A 26276-nucleotide genomic window follows, 5' to 3' on the forward strand; every position below is an offset into this window, starting at 1 on the left:
TGAATGTAAATTTGACATTTATTTACTTATTTTTATTACATGTATTACTATCTCTGTTTGTTGACAATAAACAATTACACAAGGTGTTTTATAATTCTTAGATTTGTGAATAATTACAGTTACAGGGAAGCAAGCAGAAGTCCTTTAAGAGTCTTTATATTGTAAACACATAATTATGAAGAAATTTCCGCCAATGTATTTAGAATCAGATTCATTGTCTTTAATGAATGTAAATTTAGTGAACTGAAGAAAGTGTTGATTTCCAGAGTGTTAATTTTCTTTACCACAGCGACCTGTAAATAAAACATTTGCTTATTACATCTCTTACCAATTTAATAATCATTCCTGTTTGTGCAGATTATTTTATAAGTCATTTTAAGACTCACGTTTAGCATCGTTCACCTCCTGGATCACCCGTTTAGGAGTTTGAGACCATCGCAGTGTCACATTTGTGAATCCTCTATCAGCAAGAGCAGATCCCAGCTGAAAATAACATTCATACTAAAATTATTAGAACAGTGGCCAGTTGCATAAACCGCTTAAACTAATCTTACAAGTTAGTCATCCATTTTTTCTTCAAGACTGGTCATAACTTTTTGAAGTTTTGGCTCAGAATATGATGATATATGCTCAAATCTCAAAGAAATGCCTCAAACAAACTTTATCACATCACTTTAATACCATTCAACCTTCATGATTACTGTAAAATACCAGTAGCTCTTTAAGGTTGAATGTGTTTGTTTCTCTCACCTGTTTCAGAACATTTTCTCTCATTGAAGGGTCAGTCATATCATTGTTGGAGTTAAACTGCATTTTTACAAATGATCTTTTTAAAGCGGGACCTGTACAAAGATACATTCATACATGTAAATATATGAATTAGTTGACTTTGTGTTCATTAAAACTCTCCACTGTGTCTTGCGGACAAAAAAAAGGTGATGTTTTACCTTCTCCATAAACCTCCACCTCACAGAGAGTGAGTGTCTTCATGTCTCCAGCAATGATCAGATTCACATAACGTCCCTCCATCCCACCACATGAGTAGCTGTAGGACTCGCCAGCTGGAATAGCAGGAATAACAGCACATCTACAGACAGAGAGAGAAACAGATGAAGGAGATAGTGTGTTGAATCTTTGCATTTCTCTCATGTTCTTTCAACCTCAAGAGTCTCACATGGGATTGTTGTTGCCGTTGTTCTCCAAAGAGTTTCCGATGCGAATCTCCGCTCCGTTTATTTGTTCTGCACAGCAGTCTCGTCTGTTAGTGACGACCACTTTACTAACTCTGTAAATATGACGCAGATCCAGCCTCCACCACGGGTTAGTCTCATTAAGGGTTGAGGAGCATCCCGTGTACAACTGCTGGAGACCTCGATTACCATCAATGGCCTTTTCAGCAAACCAGTCCAACCATGTTGACGACTGTGTAACGGCACCATCTACTGCCAGATTTCCTGGGAAAAGAATAAAGTTCTGTCTTGACACTCAAAGTTTGAACATGCACTTGTGTGAATGAGATTTGAGAGCTACAGGATTATTGATGAACTACAACTTGAGGTGAATTGAGTCATTTCCGCACCAACTTTTTTGTACTTCCAAAAAAACATTTTAACATTTTCCCCACTTCCTGTAGTTAGAATTAAACAAACACTGACCTTCCTCACAACAGGGACACATGCATTTATCTGAATAATCTGACTGTAAGATGCCAATAGAGTTTGAATATCGTCATACTGGTTTGGGAGGATATTAACCCCCTGAGGTCTACGGTATCGCCGGCGATACCAGCTCGCTTTTTTTTTATCAGTGTAAAATAAACTCATAAATACTCTGTTGACTTTGATTTTTCATAGGAGTTTCGTACATCAATCGATTCTGTTAAATGTGTATTATTTTTGTGTATACTCATAATAAAAACAAAGTGTTGAGCTTTTCGCCAAATAAAGAAAAATAAACACGAAGCGAGTTCTGCCTTCTCTCTGTCAGTGTAGTCCATTCTGAAACGCGTCCGAAAATGAACAATAACTCACCGAATACTTCTCACACAGACACGTGAGATATGTCTTTATGAAGCTTGAAATCTCTTCTTTTAAATGAAGTAATTTATATAAAAAACAAATGTTTTCAACTCATGTAATCCGTTTGAAAGCAAGGAGAGGTACCGTTTTTCCTTCTGCCTCATTATCTCTATAATGAGTTGAGGCCGCCCCGCCCCCGGCGCTATTCAAATGGTAAATAGTTTAGGTGATCTAGTATGCATCGCATACGCCCCCCGATCAATGCCATAAAAACACAGTTTCTTCATCAGACTTACTGATAGTTCATCGCGTTTTGAGTATGGCACGCTTCTCCAGTAAAGACGCCCTTCAGATGATTCTGGACAGCGAGGAAGAATGCATGATACCGGGTTGTTTCCTCAGAGGAAGATTGTAACTCAGACTACGAACGGCAGCATTTTGAAGAGCGAATTCCGCCGAGGACACAATTTCGGAGTAAGTTTTACTTAAAAGTCTTTTGTCTTTTATTTTTCGTGTTCGCATTTATGAGGAAAAAACAATATTACGTGACAGTTCTCCATTATGGACGCGAGCGCTCTGAAAGCCACTAAAAGACTTTCAAACTTTCACAGAGACCTCAAAACAGAAACTACAAATCCTTTCTTTAAAACGAATTTCGTTTTGTATCAATTGTATCTTAATTTTAATAATTTTTTCATTAACAAATTTCCTGGATTTAAAGTAAATATAGGCTAGCAATCACAACATAAGGTGCATGAACTGGAGATCATCATTAACCAGACCGTAGCCTACTCGCCTCACATGTCTAAAAAATGTGAAATATATTTACAGAAAGCTGGTTCTAAACAAAACCATCCAAAACAAAAAAACTATGTAGCCTAATAAATGTGCATTTCTCCGGTGCGTTCACTAGCCTACTGCGAAGATCGCGAGTCAATAGCCTATCGTCAACTTCATCTTTGCCAGAAGTTACATTTAAAATGCGTGTGTGAATGAATGATGATGTTTTAGCAAACTGTATTGCTATACTGAGGAAAGGAAAATTCGACTGAAATATGTTGAAATAAAATGTAGGCTATTTGTATAAGCAACGTATTAAACTGCAAATTAACAATATGCCCTAATATTTCATGAAAACAACGTTACAGTCAGGCGAAATATGAAAGACAACATCTTGTTGACTAGATTTGGGTACAGTTTTTACTGTAGAATATACTGCCACGTCAAATAAGCTTTTGTTTAGCAATTTCTATATCTATTTTTGTCAAAAATAAAGTCATCAACTAAGATGTTAGCTGTTCCAATGTTGACTATATTCAATCTAATGAATACATAGATAAAATGTATGCCTATAATAATTTTTTTTTACAAAGAAAGAGTACACTTGAAATATTGTTGAAATTGTAATTATTGTTGTAATTGTAACCTTTTTAATAAAATAGTTAAACATATTTACAAGATAGATGTAAGCAAAATCTTAAATGGTCAATATAAGTCTTCTTCTAAATATATCTTTTGTCCTTGCATTGTGGCTCAGTCAGTGTCACACCTGAGTGAATGGCTCATCATTATGCAGAGTGGGTGGGACATTGTATTCTAAGGTGTAAACCACTCCTTGTTCACGCCCCCCTCGCATATTGGCTTTCCAAGCAAAACCTGTTTTACATCAATTTAAATCAATGTATGGTTTTATGTGAACGATAAAGCAAGACTATTTTCACATAATTTTGAAGAAAAAACTCTAGGCGAGGACATCCATTAGTCAAAAGTCTTATTGACACATATTTACTATGTGTTTTGTGGCCTTATTTCAGAAATTTTAGTTTTTAGTTTTTTCAATAACCACGCATAAACATTATTCTCTCAAAAATGAAAACATGTACATACACGTGGCTCACATATTATGGTAGCCCTGTTTGTGCTATATAGAGTGAATTTACACCTTTGCCATTAATATGTTTATATGCAACTGAAAAAAGCACAAATATCAGGGCATGTCAGAACATCTCAAGGGCCCCAAAAACAGCCCAGACCCCAGAGGGTTAATAAAGTGTAACAACTTTCAGTTTTGTATGGCATGATATATTGAAAAGTGTTCTACAACAATGAATTACCTGCTAAATACCCGTAGACTTCAACCTCAGAAAGAGTAAGAATCTTCTGATCTCCAGGAATATGGACAATCACGTAACGTCCCTCCATCCCGCCGCATGAGTAAGTGTATGTGGCTCCAGATGGAATAGTAGGAATTACAGCACATCTACAGACAGAGAGATAATCTGTTATCAGTTTATGGTCATCTGCAGCAACATTAGTCTAAACCAGGGGTCGGCAACTGGCGGCCCGCGGGCCAAAACTGGCCCGCCAGCAAAACTGGCCCGCCGGATTATTTTGGAAGTCCGTAAAAAAAAAAAAAAATTTTATCAGCCTATTTTTGTTTTACAATAACGGATTACAAATAGGCCCCGTGTATTGGTCCGTGTACTTTTTCGTTCATTCATTATTCTATTTCGGAATGAAAGATGAAATTTAAAAAAGGGTGCAGCTTGGTTTTTTTGTTTAAAAGAAAAAAAAAAGCAGAAATGGCTGTATTTTGTTTTCCAAAATGTATTGTTATCAAATAATAGTATTAGAAAACTGGACGACATTTCCGATATGTATTTGTATGTTTATTGTATTTCATAAATAAATACAATAATATAATAATACATTAAAATTAAATTAAATTAAATTAAACGTTATCATTCATATTCTGGGATCATCTGATTTTTTGTACATAGCATAGCCTACTTTGTTATGACTTTAGTATCATAATGATTAATAAATGCACGCACAATTATCCGTGAACTTGATTTGAACAAATGCCTCTCAACTTGTGTGTGCAAAATTCTGAATTAAATGAATGTGCAGCAATTTGTACAAATAGAGAGTCTGTAGGCTTGTTGTAGCCATTAAATACTGGACTTCTCTTGCTGTGAGACGTGAGAAACATGCTCTTCTTTTTATTTACAAAGCTCATCTTTTAAAATTACCTCCTTACATAACTTCTTTGCTTTTTATTAGACATACAAATATTTTAACAAGATCCCAAAGGTGGATTACATTAAAGATCCCATCAATCTCAACAGAGCTGGGTAGATCTGCATTTAGTTATTTTGCCCCCTATATATGGAACAAATTACAGATCAAACTTCAGATAAACAATCTTGTGTCCCTGGCCCATTTTAAAAATGTATTGGAGGATTTATATGATGTTTCATGTGTTTGTGATTGTTTTTGTTGATTTGGATGTCTTCATTGTGTATGTATATTTCATTGTGTGACATTGTATATGTTTATATGTTTCACAGGGCTCAGCTGAAAAAGAGATCTCGGTCTCAGTCTGGTTCCCTGTTAAAATAAAGTAAAAAAATAAAGTTAAAATAAATAAATAAATAAATAAAAAATAAGCGCATTTAGTTTCATATTTGTTAAAATATTATAATGTTATTTTTTTCCATTTATGTTGATTTATGAAAAGTGAACAGCACGAGTAAGATATGGATGCGCAATATGAGACATGGAGTGGGTCAGACATGATTTTGACCACTTCATTAAGTTTTGTTTTGTAGAAAACTTTTCTTTAAAATAAATTTCGTTTTGTATAAATTGTATCTTAATTGTAATCAATTTCTCATCAACCAATTGCCTGGATTTAATAAATAAGAAGCAAATATAACAGACACTAATCATGGAGGTGCCCGCGCCGTCACTTGCATTGCACGCGAACTGGAGCGCATCTCATCCTAACTTAACGAAACTCAGCGTATGCCTCACACAGACATGAGAAATACATCAAATACACAAAGCTTGAAATGTCTTTAAACGAAATAATTCAAAACGAAAAGAAAAAGGCTACTCTCTGATTATGTAATCCATGATGTGCATTTCTCTCTATAGGCGCGTTCACTACGGAGATGGCGATCGTCAACTTCATCTTTGCATTCGACACGGTCAGAAAACACTAATTTATTAATAAAAATCAATGCACGCGTCACCGGATTTACAAATGCACATCTTGCTTGTTGCACGCACACATATTATGTCGAAATAACGAGATATTATGTTGAAATAACATTATTATTAATAATATATCTTTTAGAATATTTGATTGAATGCTGAATGTTGCGCTTGTTCAATTTAATAAAATTAAAACTTTAATTGTGATCATTAAAATAATTGAAAATTAGATATTTAGTGGCCAAGTTTTGCTAATTTTATATATATATATGTAGCGGATTTCACCCAGCACCACAAAAGAACCACCGACACCAGGCTCTTCGGGGGATCACTGCAGTTTATTAAAGACAGGACAGGGATTAATACACTCGACACACTCTCAGTTCTGTGGTCTCTGTCTCGCTCAAATCCAAAGCTGTTCTGAGCATTGAGCGAGACGCGATTGGATGACTCGCCAGTGGAAATGACGTCACTCAACTATAAAACTTAATACAGCATTTTAAAACAAAAACTTACATTTTTCCTAGATTCTGTATAGGATACAAACAGAAAAACGTGTCCAGAAACACAAAAATAAAATAGAAATAGATTTTATATATTTCTGGGAGAAAGGAAAACAAAAAAGTTTGCTGGAACGATCAAACTCTAAAACACTACACTCTCCCCTCCTAAATTTCAGCAAACTTTAAGGCCGTAGGTGAGATATTTTTTCCTTTAAAGCGGGATACCCAGACTTCAGTCATTCAAACGAATAGCAAAACATTTTGCTCGGGAGAAATACGCCCTTATACATATTACCATACATTCCCACAAAAAGTACTTCTCAAATACTATCAAATCTCACTCAGTTCTTATTTCTGGTCAGTTCTCAAGGTCAGCTTAACATTTGACTTTAAGGATCAATTTAGCTCTCTATCAAACTTGACAGAATTGTGAGCAACTCTGCAAGAGGATCTTTTTGCCCCGATTCAGTCAAGATCATGCTCATACACTCAAGCAGGCACCTGGCAGGTTTCACTAGCCTTCCTGCCCTAGTTCTCAATGTTCCTTCATTTCGTTCCAATGCCGTATCTGCTACACAGTCACTGTTCTTGGGGACTTTTTCTGTTCATGTCCACTTTTGTAACTTGAGGCTTGATGTTTAGAGCTTCCAAATGATCTGCTCATTGAACTGGCATCACTTGACATGACAATTGATTCACCTTGAACACTCTGGTTGTTCACAGATTCTTGGAGCTCTTCTCCATCCCTGCTGCACAATTGATTTGGTTGTAATTCATGTACACCATTCTCATCCTCAGACTGCTCACTTTCAGAGTTCATATCCCTTGCTTCATGTTCATCGCTAGAACTTCCAGTATGTTCACTTTCACTCCTTGTAGAAAGATCCCTCTCTCTTGTTTGACTTACGCAGACAGATTTTTCCAACTCAGTGACATGTTCTTTGGTCTTTACAGCACATTTTCCAGTACTCTGAGGCGCTTTGAAAGCGGCTCCTTGAAAAATCCAAGCAACCGTTCTACTGCTCCTTGATTCTCTTCCCATACTGGACAAAGATCTTTGGTCTTCTGTTTGATCTTTTTCCTCTTCCGACACTGTTGATAAGACTGTTGATTCGATGTCTGGCTCTTCCAATGGAAGGAAATTGACTGGGAGGAGGAAGTTACGATGGACAACTTTGCTGTTCTTTGTTGTGGGATTCTCAACTCTGTAGATGGGCAATGATGAATCTTTCCATATCACTACATGAACTGCCGAGTCCCACACGTCCGCCAACTTTCCTTTTCCTCTTTCCTTTTTATTTACTAAGAGAACACGGTCTCCGATCTCCAGAGGAGCGCCCTTAGATCTTTTGTTATACCCTTGGGCCTGTTTTCTCTCTGCATCAGTAGTGTTGCTTTTAGCAATATGCACAGCTTCTCTGAGATCTTTCTGAAGAGATTTCACATATTCATCATAAGTCTGGACATCCTCATTTCTGAGGGCACTTCCAAACATGACGTCTACAGGTAACTTTGGAATCCTTCCAAACATTAAGTAGAAAGGCGCAAACCCTGTTGTTTCGTGGGTAGTACAATTATAGGAAAACGTGAGTGTCTGAATGATTTGAGGCCACTTCTCCTTTGCTCGAGGAGGCAAAGAGCGGATCATGCTGCCGAGAGTGCGATTAAATCGCTCTGTCTGCCCATTGCCCATAGGATGGTACGGTGTGGTGTGGAACTTTTCAACATCAGACACCAGCAACAACTCAGCGATCAATTTACTCTCAAAATTTGCACCTTTGTCAGAATGTATTCTCTGTGGAAAGCCATACACACAGAAAAAGTTGTTCCACAATTTCTGACCAACTACTTTGGCTGTTTGGTTGGGACAGGGGAACGCATGTGCTAGTTTTGTCAAATGGTCTGTTATAACTAGAACATCAATACTCTCTCCATGGGTTCCTTCTGCAGACCAGAAATCTATACATACGAGCTCAAGTGGTGAATTCGTTCTGATAGACTCTAGTGGAGCCCTGGCCTCAGGTTCTTGCGTCTTTGCGACAACACATCGTTTACAGTGTGAGACATACTTCTTAACATCTGTGTCCATACCAGACCAGAAAAACCTTTGGCGTACAAGATGAAGGGTTCTGCTTTGTCCTTGATGGCCTGCATCATCATGAGTTCCTCTGAGAGCAACAGTTCTCAGTGACAGTGGAAGCACAAGCTGATACCTGACTTTACCGACCCGATCTTTGGACCTGCGGTACAGAACTCCATCTTTTATTTTCGAGCTTTTCCCAGTGTTTCAGAAGTCTAATTACTGGTGCAGTTTCATTGTCTCTCTCTCTCTCTACGTGATGGTCTCCTTTTCCTTTCGACAAAGAATGCAACACGGGACACAGTGGGATCTGCTTTCTGCTTCATCCGTATATCCTCCATAGAGAAGACTGGAAGAGTGCTCACACCTCCATGGACAAAATTATTATTCTGGGCTAGATGAATACTATGAACTGGACTGCTGGCTTCCCAGTTGAGACAGGACTCAAAGACAGCTCTTACCCCTTCAGTACTAACCACCTTCAGTTTTTCAACTTGAGAATGCATGCTGCTTTCACCCATTTGTTGGTGCACATTCACTGATAACCGGAAAGTTTCCTGTATGGTATCAGAAGTCACATGTTTAGATTTAGTCTCAAGTGCATCACCGACCTCTAATGTTCTGGCAAAAGGTCGACGGCTCAAAAGATCAGCAGGGATGTTCTTGGTACCAGGTATATATCTGAGATCAAAGTCAAAAGGGGCAAGCTTAGATACCCATCTCTGCTCGCAGGCATCTAGCTTTGGCTTTGACATTATGTACGTGAGGGGATTGTTATCAGTTAGCACTGTAAATTTAGTCCCCTTCAGCCAATGAGCGAATTTATCACAAACTGCCCACTTCAGTGCATAGAACTCTAACCTATGAGCAGGGTAATTGGACTGGGCTTTTGACAGGGTCTTGCTTGCAAAAGCAACTGGTCTAGGTTTTGTCTCGGCTTCTGGAATCTGACTCAAGACTGCACCAAAACCATCCAAAGATGCATCGGTAGACAAAAGAAAAGGTCTGTGGAAGTCTGGGTGGGCAAGAACAACAGTGTGAGAAAGTGCATGTTTTATATTTTCCACAGCTGTGTCACACTCTGCAGTCCAGTCTTCAGGTCTTAAACGCCTAGGTTTGGAAACGAAGGGTTTCTTTTGTCCATGTCTCCTCCCGACTTTCTGCCTAGCTGTCAGTTTAAACAATGGTTTGGCTAAAGTCGAGAGACCTTCAATGAAATGGGAATAGTAATTCGCCATCCCAAGAAAAGATTTAACTTTGGTTGGTGAAGGAGTCTTTCCGTTTGCTTCCATCAAATCTGTGGATTTAATGTCGCTGAGTGTAGACACTTTTGCAGGATCAGTTGCTACGCCACTCTCAGTTACAATATGACCCAAAAACTTGACTGTCCTTCTCAAGAAATAGCACTTCTTTTCGTGCCAGTTTCAGGTTATGCTCCTTAAGCCGGGAAAACACCATCTCCAGGCGATCAAGCGCTTCCTTCTCAGTTTTGCCGAAGACGAGTAGATCATCCAAGTAGCAAAGAAGCGAAAGGAAGTTCTGGTCTCCGAAGATAGATGTCATCATGCGTGAGAACGTTGCTGGGCTGTTACATAAACCTTGAGCCATACGATTATATTCATAGAGCCCTACTGGAGTTGTGCATGCCATATATTTCCGATCATCCTCATGGATTGGAATGTTATAGAAGCCCGATGTTAGATCCATGGTGCTAAAATAACAATTTCCTCCCAATGACGCGAGGGCATCAGCTTGATGGGGCAATGGATACGCATCCTTCTCTGTCCTTTGGTTGAGCCACCTAAAGTCTGTACATATACTTAGTTCTCCAGAGGGTTTCCAGACTAAGACTAAAGGTGACGCCCATTCACTGTTTGATTTTTGAATGATACCACGCTCCTCCATCTCATCCAATGTTTGTCTCAATTTTTGATAATGGGTGGGCGGAACCCTTCTGTAGGGCAGTCGAAAAGGCTTCTCATCTTTGAGTCGTATCCGATGAACAGTGTTCTTTACTTCACCACAATCTAGCTTGTCACGAGAGAAGGTACTTTCATACTGTACTATGAGGTCAGTCAGCTCTCCTTTCCAGTAATCACTTACTTCACAGGACTCGATGTCAATTTCTGTCAGCCCTAATTCTCTTAGCTTGGCTTTATAGTCGGACTGCAGCTTGCTTTTCTCGTTAAGCTCATTAACTTGGACAACATTCTGCTGAACCCCTTCCTGCAGGTATTCTGTACTTTTTTTCTGCGAGATCTAGTTCCTCTAGTGCGAGGCATGGGTGCACATTAGCTATTTTAGTATTGCGGCGCAACACAATGGGGCGGTCAATCATATTGATCAGTCTCATCATAATCCACTTATCACCCCAGAGTGGGCAAACACTGCGAGCTACCATAACATTTCTTGGTGCAGAACGGGAAGTGGAGGGTTCGAGCATTACTGTGCTTCCAACAGACAAGGGAACTTCTTCCTTTAACCTTCCCCAAACCAAATGTTCTTGCTGTGGCTCTAGTGTAAGGCATTGTCGCAATACTACTGTGCCAACTCTCTGCGGTATCTTATCTCCATGCCAGCGGTCAACATTAGAAAGCACATTCAGCAGGGGTTCTTGATCATTATCTTGAACTGGTTGAGATAAGCTTTTCCAGTACCACTCAGTTTTCTGGGGTCTTTGCTTGTCTGACACCCACACTGTCCCCCCCACAGTGCAGGTTTTCTAGTTTAAATGGTGCTCAGGTCTAGTGGCTACGCTGGCTGTGACTTGTTTTACTTGTCTTTTCTCAGGGCATTCAAAACCTCTGTGCCCTGTCTTGAAACACCTAAAACACAGTCCCTCCTTAAAACAATGAGTCTTTGTCGTATGATCTTGAGCCCTACATATTTTGCATGGGACTGTAGGGTCTTCAGGCACGACCTTGCCCTGTTCAGTTTTCTGTTCTTGCCCCTTCTGTTTGACAAGGAACTGCTCTAGAAGAGAAACCACACGCCCGAGGAGAGCAGAATCTGGACCGCTCACCTGATTAACGGCAGTGGACTGCTGTTGGGTCATGCACCAGGCATTAGATGAGGTTTCATCAACCCTTCTCTCTCTATCTACTCTTATAGACTGCTTGTCTCTGTGGTGGCTGTCAATTAATGCTTGCCTTGCATAGTTGGACTACTGGTCGAGGGATGTACTGGAGTGTCTAGGTGTACTGGAGTGGCTACCATGCTTTGTTCTAGCATACTATTTAACTGGGGCCCCCTCCCCATTCCAGTAGAGAACCTCTGCAAGCTTAAAACACTACTCCTTACACAACCAGGTGTTACGTTTGCAGGATTAACATCTGCAACTGGCATGTGTTCTTGTGTTTTGTTGTGTGTAAAACCGTAACTGTCCATGTTTAAGTCACACTCCTTATCTACCACAAAAGTTTTGTTGACTGGTGATGTCAGCGGAAGTTGCTCCCGGCGATCTGCGATGGCTGATCTCTTGAAATCCGGGTCACGGCACCAATTTGTAGCGGATTTCACCCAGCACCACAAAAGAACCACCGACACCAGGCTCTTCGGGGGATCACTGCAGTTTATTAAAGACAGGACAGGGATTAATACACTCGACACACTCTCAGTTCTGTGGTCTCTGTCTCGCTCAAATCCAAAGCTGTTCTGAGCATTGAGCGAGACGCGATTGGATGACTCGGCAGAGGAAATGACGTCACTCAACTATAAAACTTAATACAGCATTTTAAAACAAAAACGTAAATTTTTCCTAGATTCTGTATAGGATACAAACAGAAAAACGTGTCCAGAAACGCAAAAATAAAATAGAAATAGATTTTATATATTTCTGGGAGAAAGGAAAACAAAAAAGTTTGCTGGAACGATCAAACTCTAAAACACTACATATAGTAGCGATAGTTCATTCTAAGTTTACTCAAGTGGAAGAATGTGACTAATAAACTTAGGCCTACTAGCACTATGCATTATATTCTATATTCTATTCATAAAAAACCTTTATGACCCCTCTGGGGTCTAAGGTGTTTTTGGGGTCCTTGAGATGTTCTGACATGCCCTGACATTTGTGCTTTTTTCAGTTGCTTATAAACATATTAATGGCAAAAGTGTAATTACACTCTATTTAGCACAAACAGGGCTACCATAATATGTGAGCAACATGAATGTACATGTTTGTATTTTTGAGAGAATAATGTTTATGCATGATTATTGAAAAAACTAAAAACTAAAGTTTCTGAAATAAGGCCACAAAACACATACTAAATATGTGTCAACAAGACTTTTGACTAATGGATGTTGTCGCCTAGAGCAGGGGTTTTCAAACTGGGGGCCGCCAGGGGGCGCCAGGGGGGCCGCAGCAAGTTGGAAAAAAAATGTGTTATTTTTTGTTATAAAAATTTTTGTTATAAAAATTCTTGTTATAAAATAACATTTTAATAATTTGTTACATAGCCTATCTGAACATTATACTTTTAATGTTAATCTTTTAGAGATTAACTGATTGATCGGCTGATGACCAGAATTGGCCGATTTTCACGTGATTTTCAGTCTGACATAATGCCGATTCAAATGCACTCGGGCGCCGCATGATTAACATCGCGCAACATCAGCATCACATGTGCACACAGAACGCACATGTAGGAAACCTTGTGAATTACGGCCGTTTCAGACCGCGAGCAGCGCGTGAGTAGCGCGAATTTTTTTCGCCGTGCATGTTCAGTGAGTGCATTCACACCGCGAGCAGGAGCAGCGCGTGAGCGTCAAGCAGGAGCGTCGCGTGCTGTGAGCAGTAGTGAAGCGGAGGGTTTCGGCGCCGAGTCTATTTTTGCTGCGCTGCTCACGCTCAATTAAAGTGAAAGCACACTTTTGATGGACAAAATAAATATGATTTCACACAAAAAGTAGCCTACCAAAAATGCACATAATTTGCATGTATAGTGTGTTTTAACAAGAACTTCAGTAGGCTTCAAGAAAATGAAGACTCAAAAATATTTATAGAAAATGTACCCATTTAAACTTGTTTTTATTAATCAGTTTGGATAAAAGTGGTGTTTTATAAAAAAAATATATATATAGAAAATAAATATTTGTGTGTGCTGTAAAGTGGTTAGAAAAAATTTAATCAGAATCGGCTAAAATCTGTATTGGCAGGTCAAACTCAATGACAAATCGGAATTGGCCTTGAAAATTGTAATAGGTTCATCTCTATAATCTTTCTGATTGGCTGGTATCAAACACCATCACATAATCTGATGTTCACCTAGATGTTTTATTTATTTATTTCTACATTTGCCATAGTATTGTCGATGGGTTCAATAACACATCCTGCAAAAGGGGGGCCTTGGCCAGAACCTAGTGGTATTTGGGGGGCCTTGTCATGGAAAAGTTTGGGAACCCCTGGCCTAGAGTTTTTTCTTCAAAATGATGTGAAAATCATCCTCCCTAATCATTCACATAAAACAATACATTGATTTAAATTTTGCAAAACACTTTCTGTTTGGAAAGACAATATGCGAGTGGGCGTCAACGATCCAACATCATCATGCATATTTAGTGGTTCACACCTGAGGAGACAATGGGGCCCGCATACTTAATGAGGCATTCATTCAGGTGTGTCACTGAGCCACAAGAAAGAATGCAAGAGCAATATGTATATGTATATATATATATATATAGATATAAATATATAGATATAGATATATATATAGATATATATTCTACCAAATTGAAATATTGTGAAATATTCACAGTTGGAAGCATCTCATTATTTTTTTATTTTTTTATTTTTCACAAATTGTGCTTGCAAATTGTATAATATCCAAGGAAAACATGTCTAGTAATTGTGCAGTTAATTCTCATATTTTCAGTTTTGGAATATGTATCCTCTCCCCAAATTTGTCACTAATAAAACACAATAAAAATTATTTAAAGAAAAGGCTTATATTTACCTTTTATTAGTTTGTTTACATCTACCTTGTAAATATATATTTTTTTATTATTAAAAAGGTTACAATTACAACAACAATTCAAGTGTAATCTTTCTTTGTAAAAACTAAATTATACATTTTATCATACATATTTCAAAGTTAAGGATTTGATTGATTATTTGATTACTTTATTTTTGACAAAACATACTATATTTAACATAATATGAGCAAAAATTGGCAAACAAAAGCTTATTTGAGGTGGCAGATATTTTACAGTAAAAATGTATAATCTATCCAAAACTAGTCAACGAAATGTTGTCTTTCATATGTCTGTAACATAGGTCTTTTGTTTATATAAGAAATATAAATGTTCATTTGCAGTTTAATACGTTGCTTATACAAATACATTTTATTTCAACATATTTCAGTCGATTTTTACTCATCTCAGTATAGCAACATAGTTTGCTAAAAGCAGATCATTCATTCACACACAGAAACGCGATTCAAATTTAAACTGTCTTTTTGCGAGTTGTGGTAAACAGCGCATCTCTGCGTTCATTCATTCACACAGACAGAAACGCGATTCACTTGAGAATGAAAAAAACTTACTACAGTGTTCTCAGGATCCGTTGCTCCTCGAAATACCAGCACTTCTGAGGTACATTTTCCATTTTTATTATTCCTCACAGCGCCGCGAGACGGTGTAAACAAGTACAATGATCTGAATAAACTTTATGTGTTTTCTTGAGCTGATATGGGGGCGTTCACAGTTTGCATGGATTGCCTCAGTCATTTGCTTTTTAAATAGCGCGCGCTCTCCGTGGGCGGGGTCAAATTAAAAATAATTAGCTGAGATGAGAACGACTGACATCTCGCTGTTTTCATACAGATTACATAAACTGAGAATATTTGTTTTTTAGAAAAATTACTTCATTTAAAAAAGAGAATTCAAGCTTCATGCCTGTGTGTCAGTATGCCTGTTTGACTGAGTATTCGCTGAGTTATTGTTCATTTTCGGACGCGTTTCCGAATTGACTTCACTGACAGAGAGAAAGCAGAACTCACATCATGTTTATTTTTCTTAATTTGGCAAAAAGCACAACACTTTGTTTTTATTGTGAGTATACACAAAAATAATACACACTTAACAGGATTGATTGATGTATGAAACTGGTTTGAAAAATCAAAGTCAACAGAGTATTTGGACTCTCGATTGAACTGATAAGAAAAAAAACGAGCAAATCACGCCGGCGTGATTGCAGACCTCAGAGGGTTAAACCTTAGTTGTGTATGTCACGGGTGACAAATGAAGAGGCGGAACTTTTTGTTCGAAAGGGCGGAACCTTTGTGCACGGTCATGATTTCCGGGGGGAGCGCTTTCGGTGTGGGACCCGAGAGCGCTCCGGTTCCTGTAACTCCGGGCAAAAGCATTAACTGACGATTGATTCCAGGTGTGAGAAGAACGCAAATCAGCGGTGATTGGAAATCAAAGTGGGAGGAAGAGATTCAAAAGGGCTTCATATTCTGACCAGGGAGCGGGGTTTTCGTGTCGCCTTCGAGGTCAGTGTTGGCTGGAAGTTGTTCTTTTTGGATCGTCTTCTGTGTGTGTTTTCCAGTGTGTGCTCCAGGCGTTTGTGTCCCCGCCAACGTGGGTTCGTCAGTCGGGTGCTCCAACTAGTGTGTTTGTTCTGGATTGGAAGAGGAATTGGGTACTTGGAGAGCGGAGATAGAATTATCCGTGGGAATTCATCATTAAGGAGAGATAAGTGTTATACATTGCTTAGATTGTGATGTGATGGATGTCTTGGAAGGTACAATGGAACTTTATGACTTATAACTTATCTTTTGGAGAGGATTGGACACCTTATGCTTTATTGTGGATGTTAAGGAGATTGTATTGAAGAACTGAGGATTGGAAGCCCCTGCCAACGCCCTAAGCTGTGAGTTATGAAGATTTGCAGTGCTATACATTGATATCGTCGCTGTCGGGCGGAATCCTCGTATCTCCAAAACCATTATTTTTCAGGAAATTAAAAAAACTGCATATTTTTTTAGTTATTAAACATTGTATCGTTAAAGTTGGTATTATACCTTATATTGCTATCATATACTGTTGTATACCAACATTAACACATCATTTCCCTAAAATCATGTTTAATCGGAGATACGAGATTTATGACTTGGGAGCAGGGAGATACGAGGTTACGCTGTCATTGATTAGAATGGTACGGACACAGACGTCGCTGCTGCCAGCAGTGTTCATAACAGTCTGCGGTCGCGTTCAGCCTTTTGATAAGAGATAAGGCTTTAAGAGCTATTCAAATCTAATGATTGTGGTTACATACATCTTCCTAAACTCCATTTTAAACGTTTAAGAGATATGAGTGATGCAATACCAAAATATTAGGCTGTCTAAAATAGGCGGAAATTAATCTGCACGCAAACAAAATCGGCGGTCGCGTTGAGCCTTTTGACAAGAGAAAAGGCTTCAATAGTTAATCAAAGTTAACGACCGTGGTTACATACATCTTCCTAAACTCCATTTTAAAGGTTTAAGAGCTATAAGTGAAGCAGAACAAAAAATTATGAGCTGACTAACGTTGTCTAATAGGTGGAAATTTGCCTAATCTGCACGCAAACTTACCTCCGTGGCTCACGGGCTTCCTTCTGCACCGAAGCATTACAGCTATCGATTTTTAACAAAACAAGCCAACTCAAATGTATCTAACCTAACTATTTTCACTCGTTATTGTTTAAAAAACAGACAGAGTTATGCAAAAATAGGATTAACTTACTGGCACCAGTAGACAGACCCTTTTTCTCCCATAAATAAAACCTGCTACTTGGGGTATTTTACATGCACAGTGCCAACTTCGAGTCAGTAAAATAATAATAAAAACAATCATTTAAAGCTGGTATCCAAAACATTTAATTCAATTCAAGTATTAGGCTATATTAGATACATTTTAAAACTTCAATGCACAAGTATAATAAGCCTAATAATAAGCCTAGTAATACGTAGACATTTAAAATGCATCAATAACTGATATCATAGTTTAACACAGATAAAATCAGAGTTAAGGCTTGCTTTACGTGTTGCTCGACGAGGGTTTCTTAATCGTTGCGAGTTTCAATCCTGAGGAGACAAAATGCCGCGAGGCTCCCGCCCCCCGCGGAGTGAAGAAGAGGTGGAGTTACGAGGATTCTCAGACAGTTGAAGTGTCCAATGGAGTTACGAGATTTGCTCTCAAGCTATTTTCAACACTTTAGATTGGTTAATAATTTGTAAAAATAACAGAACCACGTGGGGACTGACCAATAGCATCGATTTGTGAAAAAATATGAAATTGACCAAATTTGGACATACGAGGTTTCCGCCCGACAGCGACGATATAATCATGTGTGCTGTTCTGTGTGGATTGCAGTGAAACACGAGTGGGAGTGCATAGCGAAGGCATGAGGAGATCCAGCCCTTTTATGAAAATAATATCGTTTCTGTCTCGGAATCCAATGAATGAGATCAACCAGTGGTGAACTCCTTTCCATTACTTCTTTTACTAGATAAATTAGTGGATGCTTTTCTTTTCACTGCTTCCAGTATTATTATGTCTCCAGCAGTGTCCGCTTCAGCTTTGTTGAAGCAACGATATCCATTTCTGTCCGCCTGAGCCCTGTGAAGAGACCCAGTTCAGCTTCGCTGAAGAAGCCACCATTCTCTGTCCGCCTGAGCCCCGTGAAGAGAACCAGTTCAGCTTTGCTGAAGAAGCCACCATTCTCTGTCCGCCTGAGCCCCGTGAAGAGAACTAGTTTGGCTTCGCTGAAGAAGCCACCATTCTCTGTCCGCTTGAGCCCCGTGAAGAGAACCAGTTCAGCTTTGCTGAAGAAGCCACCATTCTCTGTCCGCCTGAGCCCCGTGAAGAGAACCAGTTCAGCTTCGCTGAAGAAGCCACCATTCTCTGTCCGCTTGAGCCTCGTGAAGAGAACCAGTTTAGCTTCGCTGAAGAAGCCACCATTCTCTGTCTGTCTGAGCCCCGGTGAAGAGGAATAATCCAGTGCAGTGTGGGCTAGCTGCAAGAAGCCGAAGCTTTCCTTATTTTTAATTAGTATTTTTCAATTAAATAAAACCTTTTTAAATCGTATTCATTCTGTTTGTCCTTTGTCTGCCTGTGTGCCCGTGGTATCGGTTCCTCACAGTGGTGTCCCAAATTCAAGAGGGGTGCGGCCGGGTCATCTTCTTGTAGTTACCCACCCCGACCTGTGACAGTAAAGTGGCGTAGTCGGCAGGATTACCACTTTGAGTTGTAGCGGCCACGGGTTCGTCATGGCAGACGAAGAGGTGAGAGCCGTAAGACCTCAAGTTATGCCGGTGTTTATGTGCGCCCCCTGGGCACAACGTTATGGAGGAACGGGATCTGAGTTGAGTCTCCCGGACTGGAAAACACAAATGGAGTACCTGGCAAGTCTCCAAGGGTTGAGTGACACACAGAAGACACAGTTTGTTTTGGGCTCCCTAGAGGGGGACGCCAGGAGGGAAGTCCTGGCTGCGCCCAGTGCTGCACGAGCTACTGCCAAAGCCCTTTTTGATTTTCTGGCAGAATTGTATGGCGACGCTACTCCAGTAGCCGCCCTCCGGGCCCAATTCTTCAACTTTCGTCAGGGGCCGAGGCAAACTCTGCGGTCTTATTCTCTGAGGTTGAGAGAACAGTTTGCACGGTTGAAGGGACGACCGGATCATGGTCTGGGGGACGGAGACTCCTTACTGCGGGATCAGTTTGTCTTGGGGCTCCGGGAAGGACCCGTTCGTCGGAGCATACGGCTCCAGCTCCGCCGGGACCCCGCATTGTCTTTTGAAGATCTCAAACAGGAGGCCTTGGCCTTGGAAATGGATCAAGGTGAGACGGCCGACCCACCAGTTTGTACAGCTGCTAGTAGCGCATGTGCTTTGACCCCCCCTGCACCAGTCGACTGGAAACAGGAGCTGCGGACAGAACTTCTGGAGGATGTTAAGGGACAGATGGTTGAATTGTCTAAAACACTCTTGGAGGAATTACGTTGGGGTCAACGTAGCAGCATGCCAACGACAGGTGAGCGGTCTTACTCGGATGGGAGTCGAGAGCCCAGGCGTCATCCTGGACCACCAGTTCACCTAAAGTTCCAGTGGGATGATCAAGGGTGGCCTATTTGTAACAGTTGTGGAGAATCGGGGCACATTAGTCGACTGTGTGGTTCCCGACGTAGTTCTCAAGGGGGTTTTTAGTTTCACCGGCCACTGTGGGTCAAGTGGTCGGGACCCCTGTGAGTGACCCCCTTTGTATGCCTACTCCCAGAGATGACTGGGTTGGGCATTGCCCCACTGTGGAGATCCAGGTTAACGGGGTGAAGATTGAATGTCTGGTGGACACGGGCTCACAAGTCACCTTGTTCTCCGAAAGCTTGTCCAGAGAGCTTTTTCAAGATCAGCGGCTCCAGGGAGCAAAGGCTTCGCGACTTACATTACGGGGAGCGAATGGACTCGATATCCCTTATACTGGGTATATGGTCGTTGACTTCCACATCCAAGGAGTCCCGGTACAGCAGAAGGGAGTTGTCATTGTCAGAGATCACTGCCTGGGTACTCATCGAGCTTTGCTCGGTATGAATGTCATCTCTAACTGCTGGGAAGAATTGTTCAGGAACAGGCCGGCTCGGATATCCCCGGCATCCGAAAAACGAGAGTGGGAGCGTATTCTGACTGACTGCCGTAGGATTCATGCAGCTGGCCGCGAAGAGGATCTGGAGAGTGTCGGTCGAGTGACCTGCCGGTACGCTCTATCTGTTCCGGCACAGAGTGAGACAGTTATCTGGGCCAGGCTGCCCACGAGGACTTATGGGCCTGACGACTGGGTCCTCATTGAACCCCATCTGGACTGCCAGTCCATTGAGGTGGCCCGAGGGCTGACTGTAGTCCATCGAGGTAGAGTCTCCGTACGAGTGCGGAATGTCAATCCTTATCCGGTTACGCTTCATCGCCATCAACGTCTGGCCCGAGTCACTGCAGTGCACCCTCAGCAAGTGAGGGAGGGTAAAGATGTCTGTTTCAGTCAAGTGAGCTCTGCGGTCGTGGAGGTGGCTGTCCGGCAGGTGGGACCGGGAATGGATCTCCGGGGGAACGGGGTGCCGGACCATTTGACGGGGGACTCCCTGAAAGGAGAGGGCTTGGAAGAGGGGCATCAACTCCAGCTCCGGGACTTCCTGAAGAAACGGCAGCATGTATTCTCTACTCATGACAAGGATTATGGTTGTAGCATCAGATCCCCACGGGTGACGCAGCACCCAGCAGAAAGCGATATCGACCAGTACCCCCCACTCTTTATTCTGAGGTTCGTACTCTGTTGAAGGAGATGTTGGATGGAGGGATCATCCGGGAGAGTAGTAGCCCTTGGTCGGCTCCAATTTTTCTAGTACGGAAAAAGACCGGTGCTTGGAGATTCTGTGTTGACTACAGGAAGTTGAATAGTGTGACCAAGAAGGATGCGTTTCCACTGCCGAGGATCGAGGACTCTCTTACCAGTTTGACGCAGGCTGCCTGGTACTCAACGTTGGATTTGGCCAGTGGATACTGGCAGGTACAGGTGGAGGAGAGGGATCGGGAGAAGACCGCCTTTACCACTCCCTTTGGGCTCTTTGAGTGGGACAGGATGCCTTTCGGGCTGTGCAACGCCCCCGCGACCTTCCAGCGGCTGATGCAGCGGTGCCTGGGGGGACAGTTAGTTGATACTACTCTTGTTTATCTGGACGATGTGATTGTCTTCTCTCCAGATTTTGCCTCGCACCTGCTCCACCTAGAGAGAGTGTTCCAGGCTATGGAAAAATATGGGTTGAAGTTACGTCCAGACAAATGCCAGCTGTTCAGGCGAGAGGTGATGTTTCTGGGGCATAAAGTCAGTGCTGCAGGAGTTTCCCCCGATCCAGAGAAAGTGTCCGCTGTCCAGAGTTGGGAACCACCGAGAACTGTCCGCCAAGTAAGGTCCTTTTTGGGCTTCGTGGGGTACTATCGACGCTTCATCAAAGGCTTCTCTGGGATCGCAAAACCTCTAAACCGCCTTCTCGAGGGCACGGGGCACCCTCGTGGTCAAAGATCTCCATCCGTGAACTGGGATACAGCATGTGAAGCAGCATTCCAACACCTCAAGCAGGAGCTCTTGCAGGCCCCGATTCTAGCCTACGCCGATTTCACCCAACCGTTCATCTTGTACACCGACGCCAGCAATGCAGGATTGGGAGCAGTTTTAGCGCAGCGACAACAAGGAGTTGAGAGAGTCATTGCCTATGCCAGTCGGAGCCTTCATCCAGCAGAACGAAACGCCTCCAATTACAGTTCCTTCAAGATAGAGCTTTTGGCAGTAAAATGGGCTATGAGTGAGAAGTTTAAAGATTACTTGTGGGGAGCTAAAGTGACGGTGGTGACCGATAATAATCCTCTGGTCCACCTACGGACCGCTAAGTTGGGGGCAGTGGAACAACGCTGGGTGGCCCAGTTAGCCAACTATGATTACCAGCTTCAGTACCGGCCTGGCAGAGAGCATACTAATGCCGATGTATTGTCCCGACTTCCGGCGGCTGGTGAGCGTAGTCAGATGTCGCTTTCTTGGTGGGCCACCGTTCTCTGTCTGCCTGAGCCCCGTGAAGAGAACCAGTTCAGCTTTGCTGAAGAAGCCACCATTCTCTGTCCGCTTGAGCCTCGTGAAGAGAACCAGTTTAGCTTCACTGAAGAAGCCACCATTCTCTGTCTGTCTGAGCCCCGGTGAAGAGGAATAAGCCAGTGCAGTGTGGGCTAGCTGCAAGAAGCCGAAGCTTTCCTTATTTTTAATTAGTATTTTTCAATTAAATAAAACCTTTTTAAATCGTATTCATTCTGTTTGTCCTTTGTCTGCCTGTGTGCCGTGGTATCGGTTCCTCACAGTGGTGTCCCAAATTCAAGAGGGGTGCGGCCGGGTCATCTTCTTGTAGTTGCCCACCCCGACCTGTGACATGTATGTGTGTGTCCCGAATAAATAATAATAAAAAAAAGGAATAAAGTTCAAAAGTCGGACTTAAAAGGACAAGTTCGGTATTTTACACTTAAAGCCCTGTTTTCAGATCGTTTCTGATGAAATACAATGGTTAAGATTGAAATTTGGACAAATGCTGCTGGCCCGAGAATACCACAGAAACCGAAAATTCTCGGGCCAGCAGCATTTGTCCAAATTTCAATCTTAACCATTGTATTTCATCAGAAACGAACTGAAAACAGGGCTTTAAGTGTAAAATACCGAACTTGTCCTTTAAGCGAATGAGGCATGATTGCTATTCGATTCGATTCGATTGCTATGGAAATGGGAGGTGAGACAGAGTTCATTAAGAGTATTTAATTTGTATCCATAGGCCTACTCCGTGTAGCTGGCCCGCCATCTACTGGCTAAAAAAAAAATTGGCCCGCGGCCAAAGTTACTTGCCGACCCCTGTTCTAAATATTCAAAGAAAGACTCACATGGGGTTGCTGTAAATGTCCAGAACGTTCCCGACGCGAATCACTGCCCCGTTTATCCTGGCATAATAGCTGGTCAGTCTGTTAGTGATGGCTACTCTGTTCACTCTGTATACTTTCATCAGATCCACTCTCCACCACGGGTCGGTCTGTGTGTTAGTGTGGGAATAGGTTTCACGTACACCATTGACTGCATTTCCAGCATATTCAGTCGTATATGTGGATGACTGGGTGGATGTTTGCCCTAATGCAACGTTCTCTGAAAGAAGACCAGTAAAAAGACAGTTTTATTCATTCTTGTTGAACATTAGGAAAGTGGATCTTTAAAAGCATTTCATTGAAATTAAAATGCCTTAGTGTTTTTATCCGTTATCCTTATCTGGGGTTATCATCATTAACTAAAACTAAACCATTAAAAAAATATATTACTTGAAAAGAAATGAACAACTGAATAGTGGAAGTAATAAAATAACTCAAACTTAAAAACTATATAGACATATATTTTAAAAAATGTATTACAAAAACAACAAAATTACTAAAACTTTCAAATTAGAGTGAAAACAGAAAATATAATAATACTGGTGTTTTATGTGGTTTGGGAAGAAAAAGTCCCTGAAAATTATATCCAAATGGCATACTAAAATTATATCTGGCATATTACTGTTACATTTGGCAGTTAAAAAAAAGAATAGAATAAAGATAAAAACCAATTTGAAAGCAAATAGATGCTTACCTTCTGCTCCATTCACCATTTCTTGAATCAATAAAAGCCCTGAGTAAAAAACAGATTCAAATGAGTTCAGATAAGCAGGTTCTGCAGCGCTGTAAATTAAAGTAAAACTTTTTCTCCAAATAATTCACTTTAATATAGTCACTAATAAATCACACATAATCTGCATGACAAAGGCATTGTAAAACATTGATCTGTGTATTAACTAATGGCCAAGCTGGAGGAAACTACTGACATATTAACAATAATCTGCAGCATGCAAAATACTGTCAGCTGAAGTGGGACCAGAAGACGCTCCTGTGAATCATGACTTTCTTGAGAAATCATTTGCATACACAAATGAGCACTGATTTCAAGATTTGTTTTGTAAAGCAGAACTAGAATAATGAAGTAACAAAGAAAAACAGATCCAGTGATGAAGTGAATTTACAATCCATACATTGAGTACATTGAAAATGTGCAGTAAATCCACAGCAGAGAGCGAGATGAGTGCAAACTATACTAGAAACATAGGTTGACAACATTACTGAACGAAGGGTTAATATTGGGGTTAACATTAAGGGTTAACATTACTGAATTACAGTGTTAATATTAGCGTGAATCTAGTAAAATAGCAGATGCCATGTATGTTGTACGTTACCCAGGAAGATCCACATGGACTTGAAGAGCTTCTTCATGTTGGATTAAAGGCGTCTGTCTTTCTTTAGTGATGGAGAGTGTGTGAGAGTTATATACAGTTTTATGGAGGATGAGCCATTTAAATGTGCATCACATGATCAACCTTGTCTCTCCTCCCTTCTCTCTCTCTCTTTCAACATATAACATATAGTTTCCATTAAAAAGGAACTAACTAAAATCTAAATGGCAGAAAAAAATAGCATTCCTCGATGGATATAATAGCTATCAGGAGCAGGAGTAATTAAATAATAAAAAAAAGAAATGTAAATAAAATATAACAGCAAAAAATGTATGTGGTGTATGTGTGGACTCCTATTCAACATTTAAATTTAGATTAAACGCAGTGTTGTATTTCTATCCCGCTGTAACCTCTAGATCCTTCTAAAACATTTCCATAATCCACTGGATTCAAATATTGCCCTTAACTGTAGATTAAAGATGTAAGATGTCGATTCAGGGTCCTCGGCGGTGCCTCTAACCAGTTCAATCCTGGGTTTGGTTGCACAGGGCATTTGCTAATATTAATATTTCAATACAAAAATGTATGAAATACTCACAAAATTACTCTTAGACTTGTTTAAAAAGTTTTACGAATCACCACAACATGATTTCGTTTTATTAAAAAAGATTCAGGTGACAAGTGACTGCCCGCTGAGCATTTCTGCTTGCCGCACCTCCGACGGTGCCATTGCGGGTAGCTGCAGGGTCATCAGCCGGGAGCCACCCTTCATTGATGTTTCACTCCATTAATCCCGGAACATCTCACAGGGGTGGAGCCCCCTGCAGCTGACCCTAGGACCCTTGCTTTCCCTATGCCTAGTCCTTCCTTCTTTACCAAAGCCAAAAGCTTCCCTGCTCGGCCTCCTCGGCCAGGTCTTTCAGAGCCTTTCTGAGTTTGGTGCCGGTGACTCCCATGCTCTTCAGGAAGCACTGGCTGGATGCTCCCACGAACCCCCTACAGCCGACTTCCACCGGGTAGCTGACCTCTCTGCATTCGGTGGTGAGGTCGAGGTACCGGTCTTTTTTGCTCTCAAAGGCTGCCTCCATTCCTCCCTCCCAAGGGACAGTGAGCTCTGCCAAAATTACTGCCCGGGCTGTGGTAGACCAGAGAATGATGTCCGGTCGAAGGTTGTTTGTGGTGATCTCTGTTGGAAACCTGAGCTGCCGATCGAGGTCCACTCTCAGGTTCCACTCACAACTGCCTGCCAGGGCTGATCTCTGTGGCAGCGTAATGTTAGGGGCCCCTCCTCCCTCTCTGACGAAGTGGATCGGCCACCTTGATGTCGGTGGTAGCTGCTCCCTGGCTGATTCCGCCCTGCATACCTCCAGGATCTCCGCCAGCTTCCGCAGGACTCGGTCATGGCGCCACCTGTACCGACCCTGGGTCAGTGCTGTTTTGCAGCTTGACAGGATGTGCTGCAGGCTCAGATTTTGGGCATTGCAAAGTTGGCAGCTCTCCTATGAGCCATACCACAGACAGAGGTTGCTGGGGCTTGGGAGGGTGTCGTAGGTGGACCTTATGAGGAAACTCAGCCTGGCTTGGGGGATCTTCCACATTCACACATTTTCTATGTCTGGGGCAAACGATGTTCACAGTTCCCTAAAAAATACATGCAGTCCTAACAACCTAAACATGTCGTGTCCACATACACACACACACACACACACACACACACGCACACACACACACACACACACACACACACACACATAACACTTCTTACAATGACCCTTAAGTTCGTGGGCCAAGCTCAAATTATGCTTTAACCCTCTGAGGTCGAGAAACGCGCCGACGCGTTTTGCTGGATTTTTTTCACATAGCAGCAACATAA

General features: G+C 41.4%; 1 protein-coding gene across 1 annotated transcript; it reads right to left on the reverse strand.

Annotated features, from left to right (window-relative positions):
* Positions 1 to 140: 140 nt before the first annotated feature.
* Positions 141 to 25955, reverse strand: LOC309492609 (uncharacterized protein). Its single transcript, XM_082161616.1, has 10 exons — positions 25768 to 25955; positions 24407 to 24467; positions 23770 to 23808; positions 23040 to 23295; positions 4133 to 4278; positions 1175 to 1454; positions 948 to 1087; positions 751 to 842; positions 387 to 483; positions 141 to 293 (listed from the first exon to the last, which is right to left on the reverse strand). Exons 2-10 carry the CDS (start codon positions 24441 to 24443, stop codon positions 271 to 273), a joined length of 1110 nt encoding a protein of 369 aa, XP_082017742.1. The 5' UTR covers positions 24444 to 24467; positions 25768 to 25955; the 3' UTR covers positions 141 to 270.
* Between the last annotated feature and the right edge of the window lie 321 nt (positions 25956 to 26276).

Source organism: Leuciscus leuciscus (genome assembly GCF_965113295.1).
Source record: "Leuciscus leuciscus genome assembly, chromosome: 2".
NCBI classification, from domain to species: Eukaryota; Metazoa; Chordata; class Actinopteri; order Cypriniformes; family Leuciscidae; genus Leuciscus; species Leuciscus leuciscus.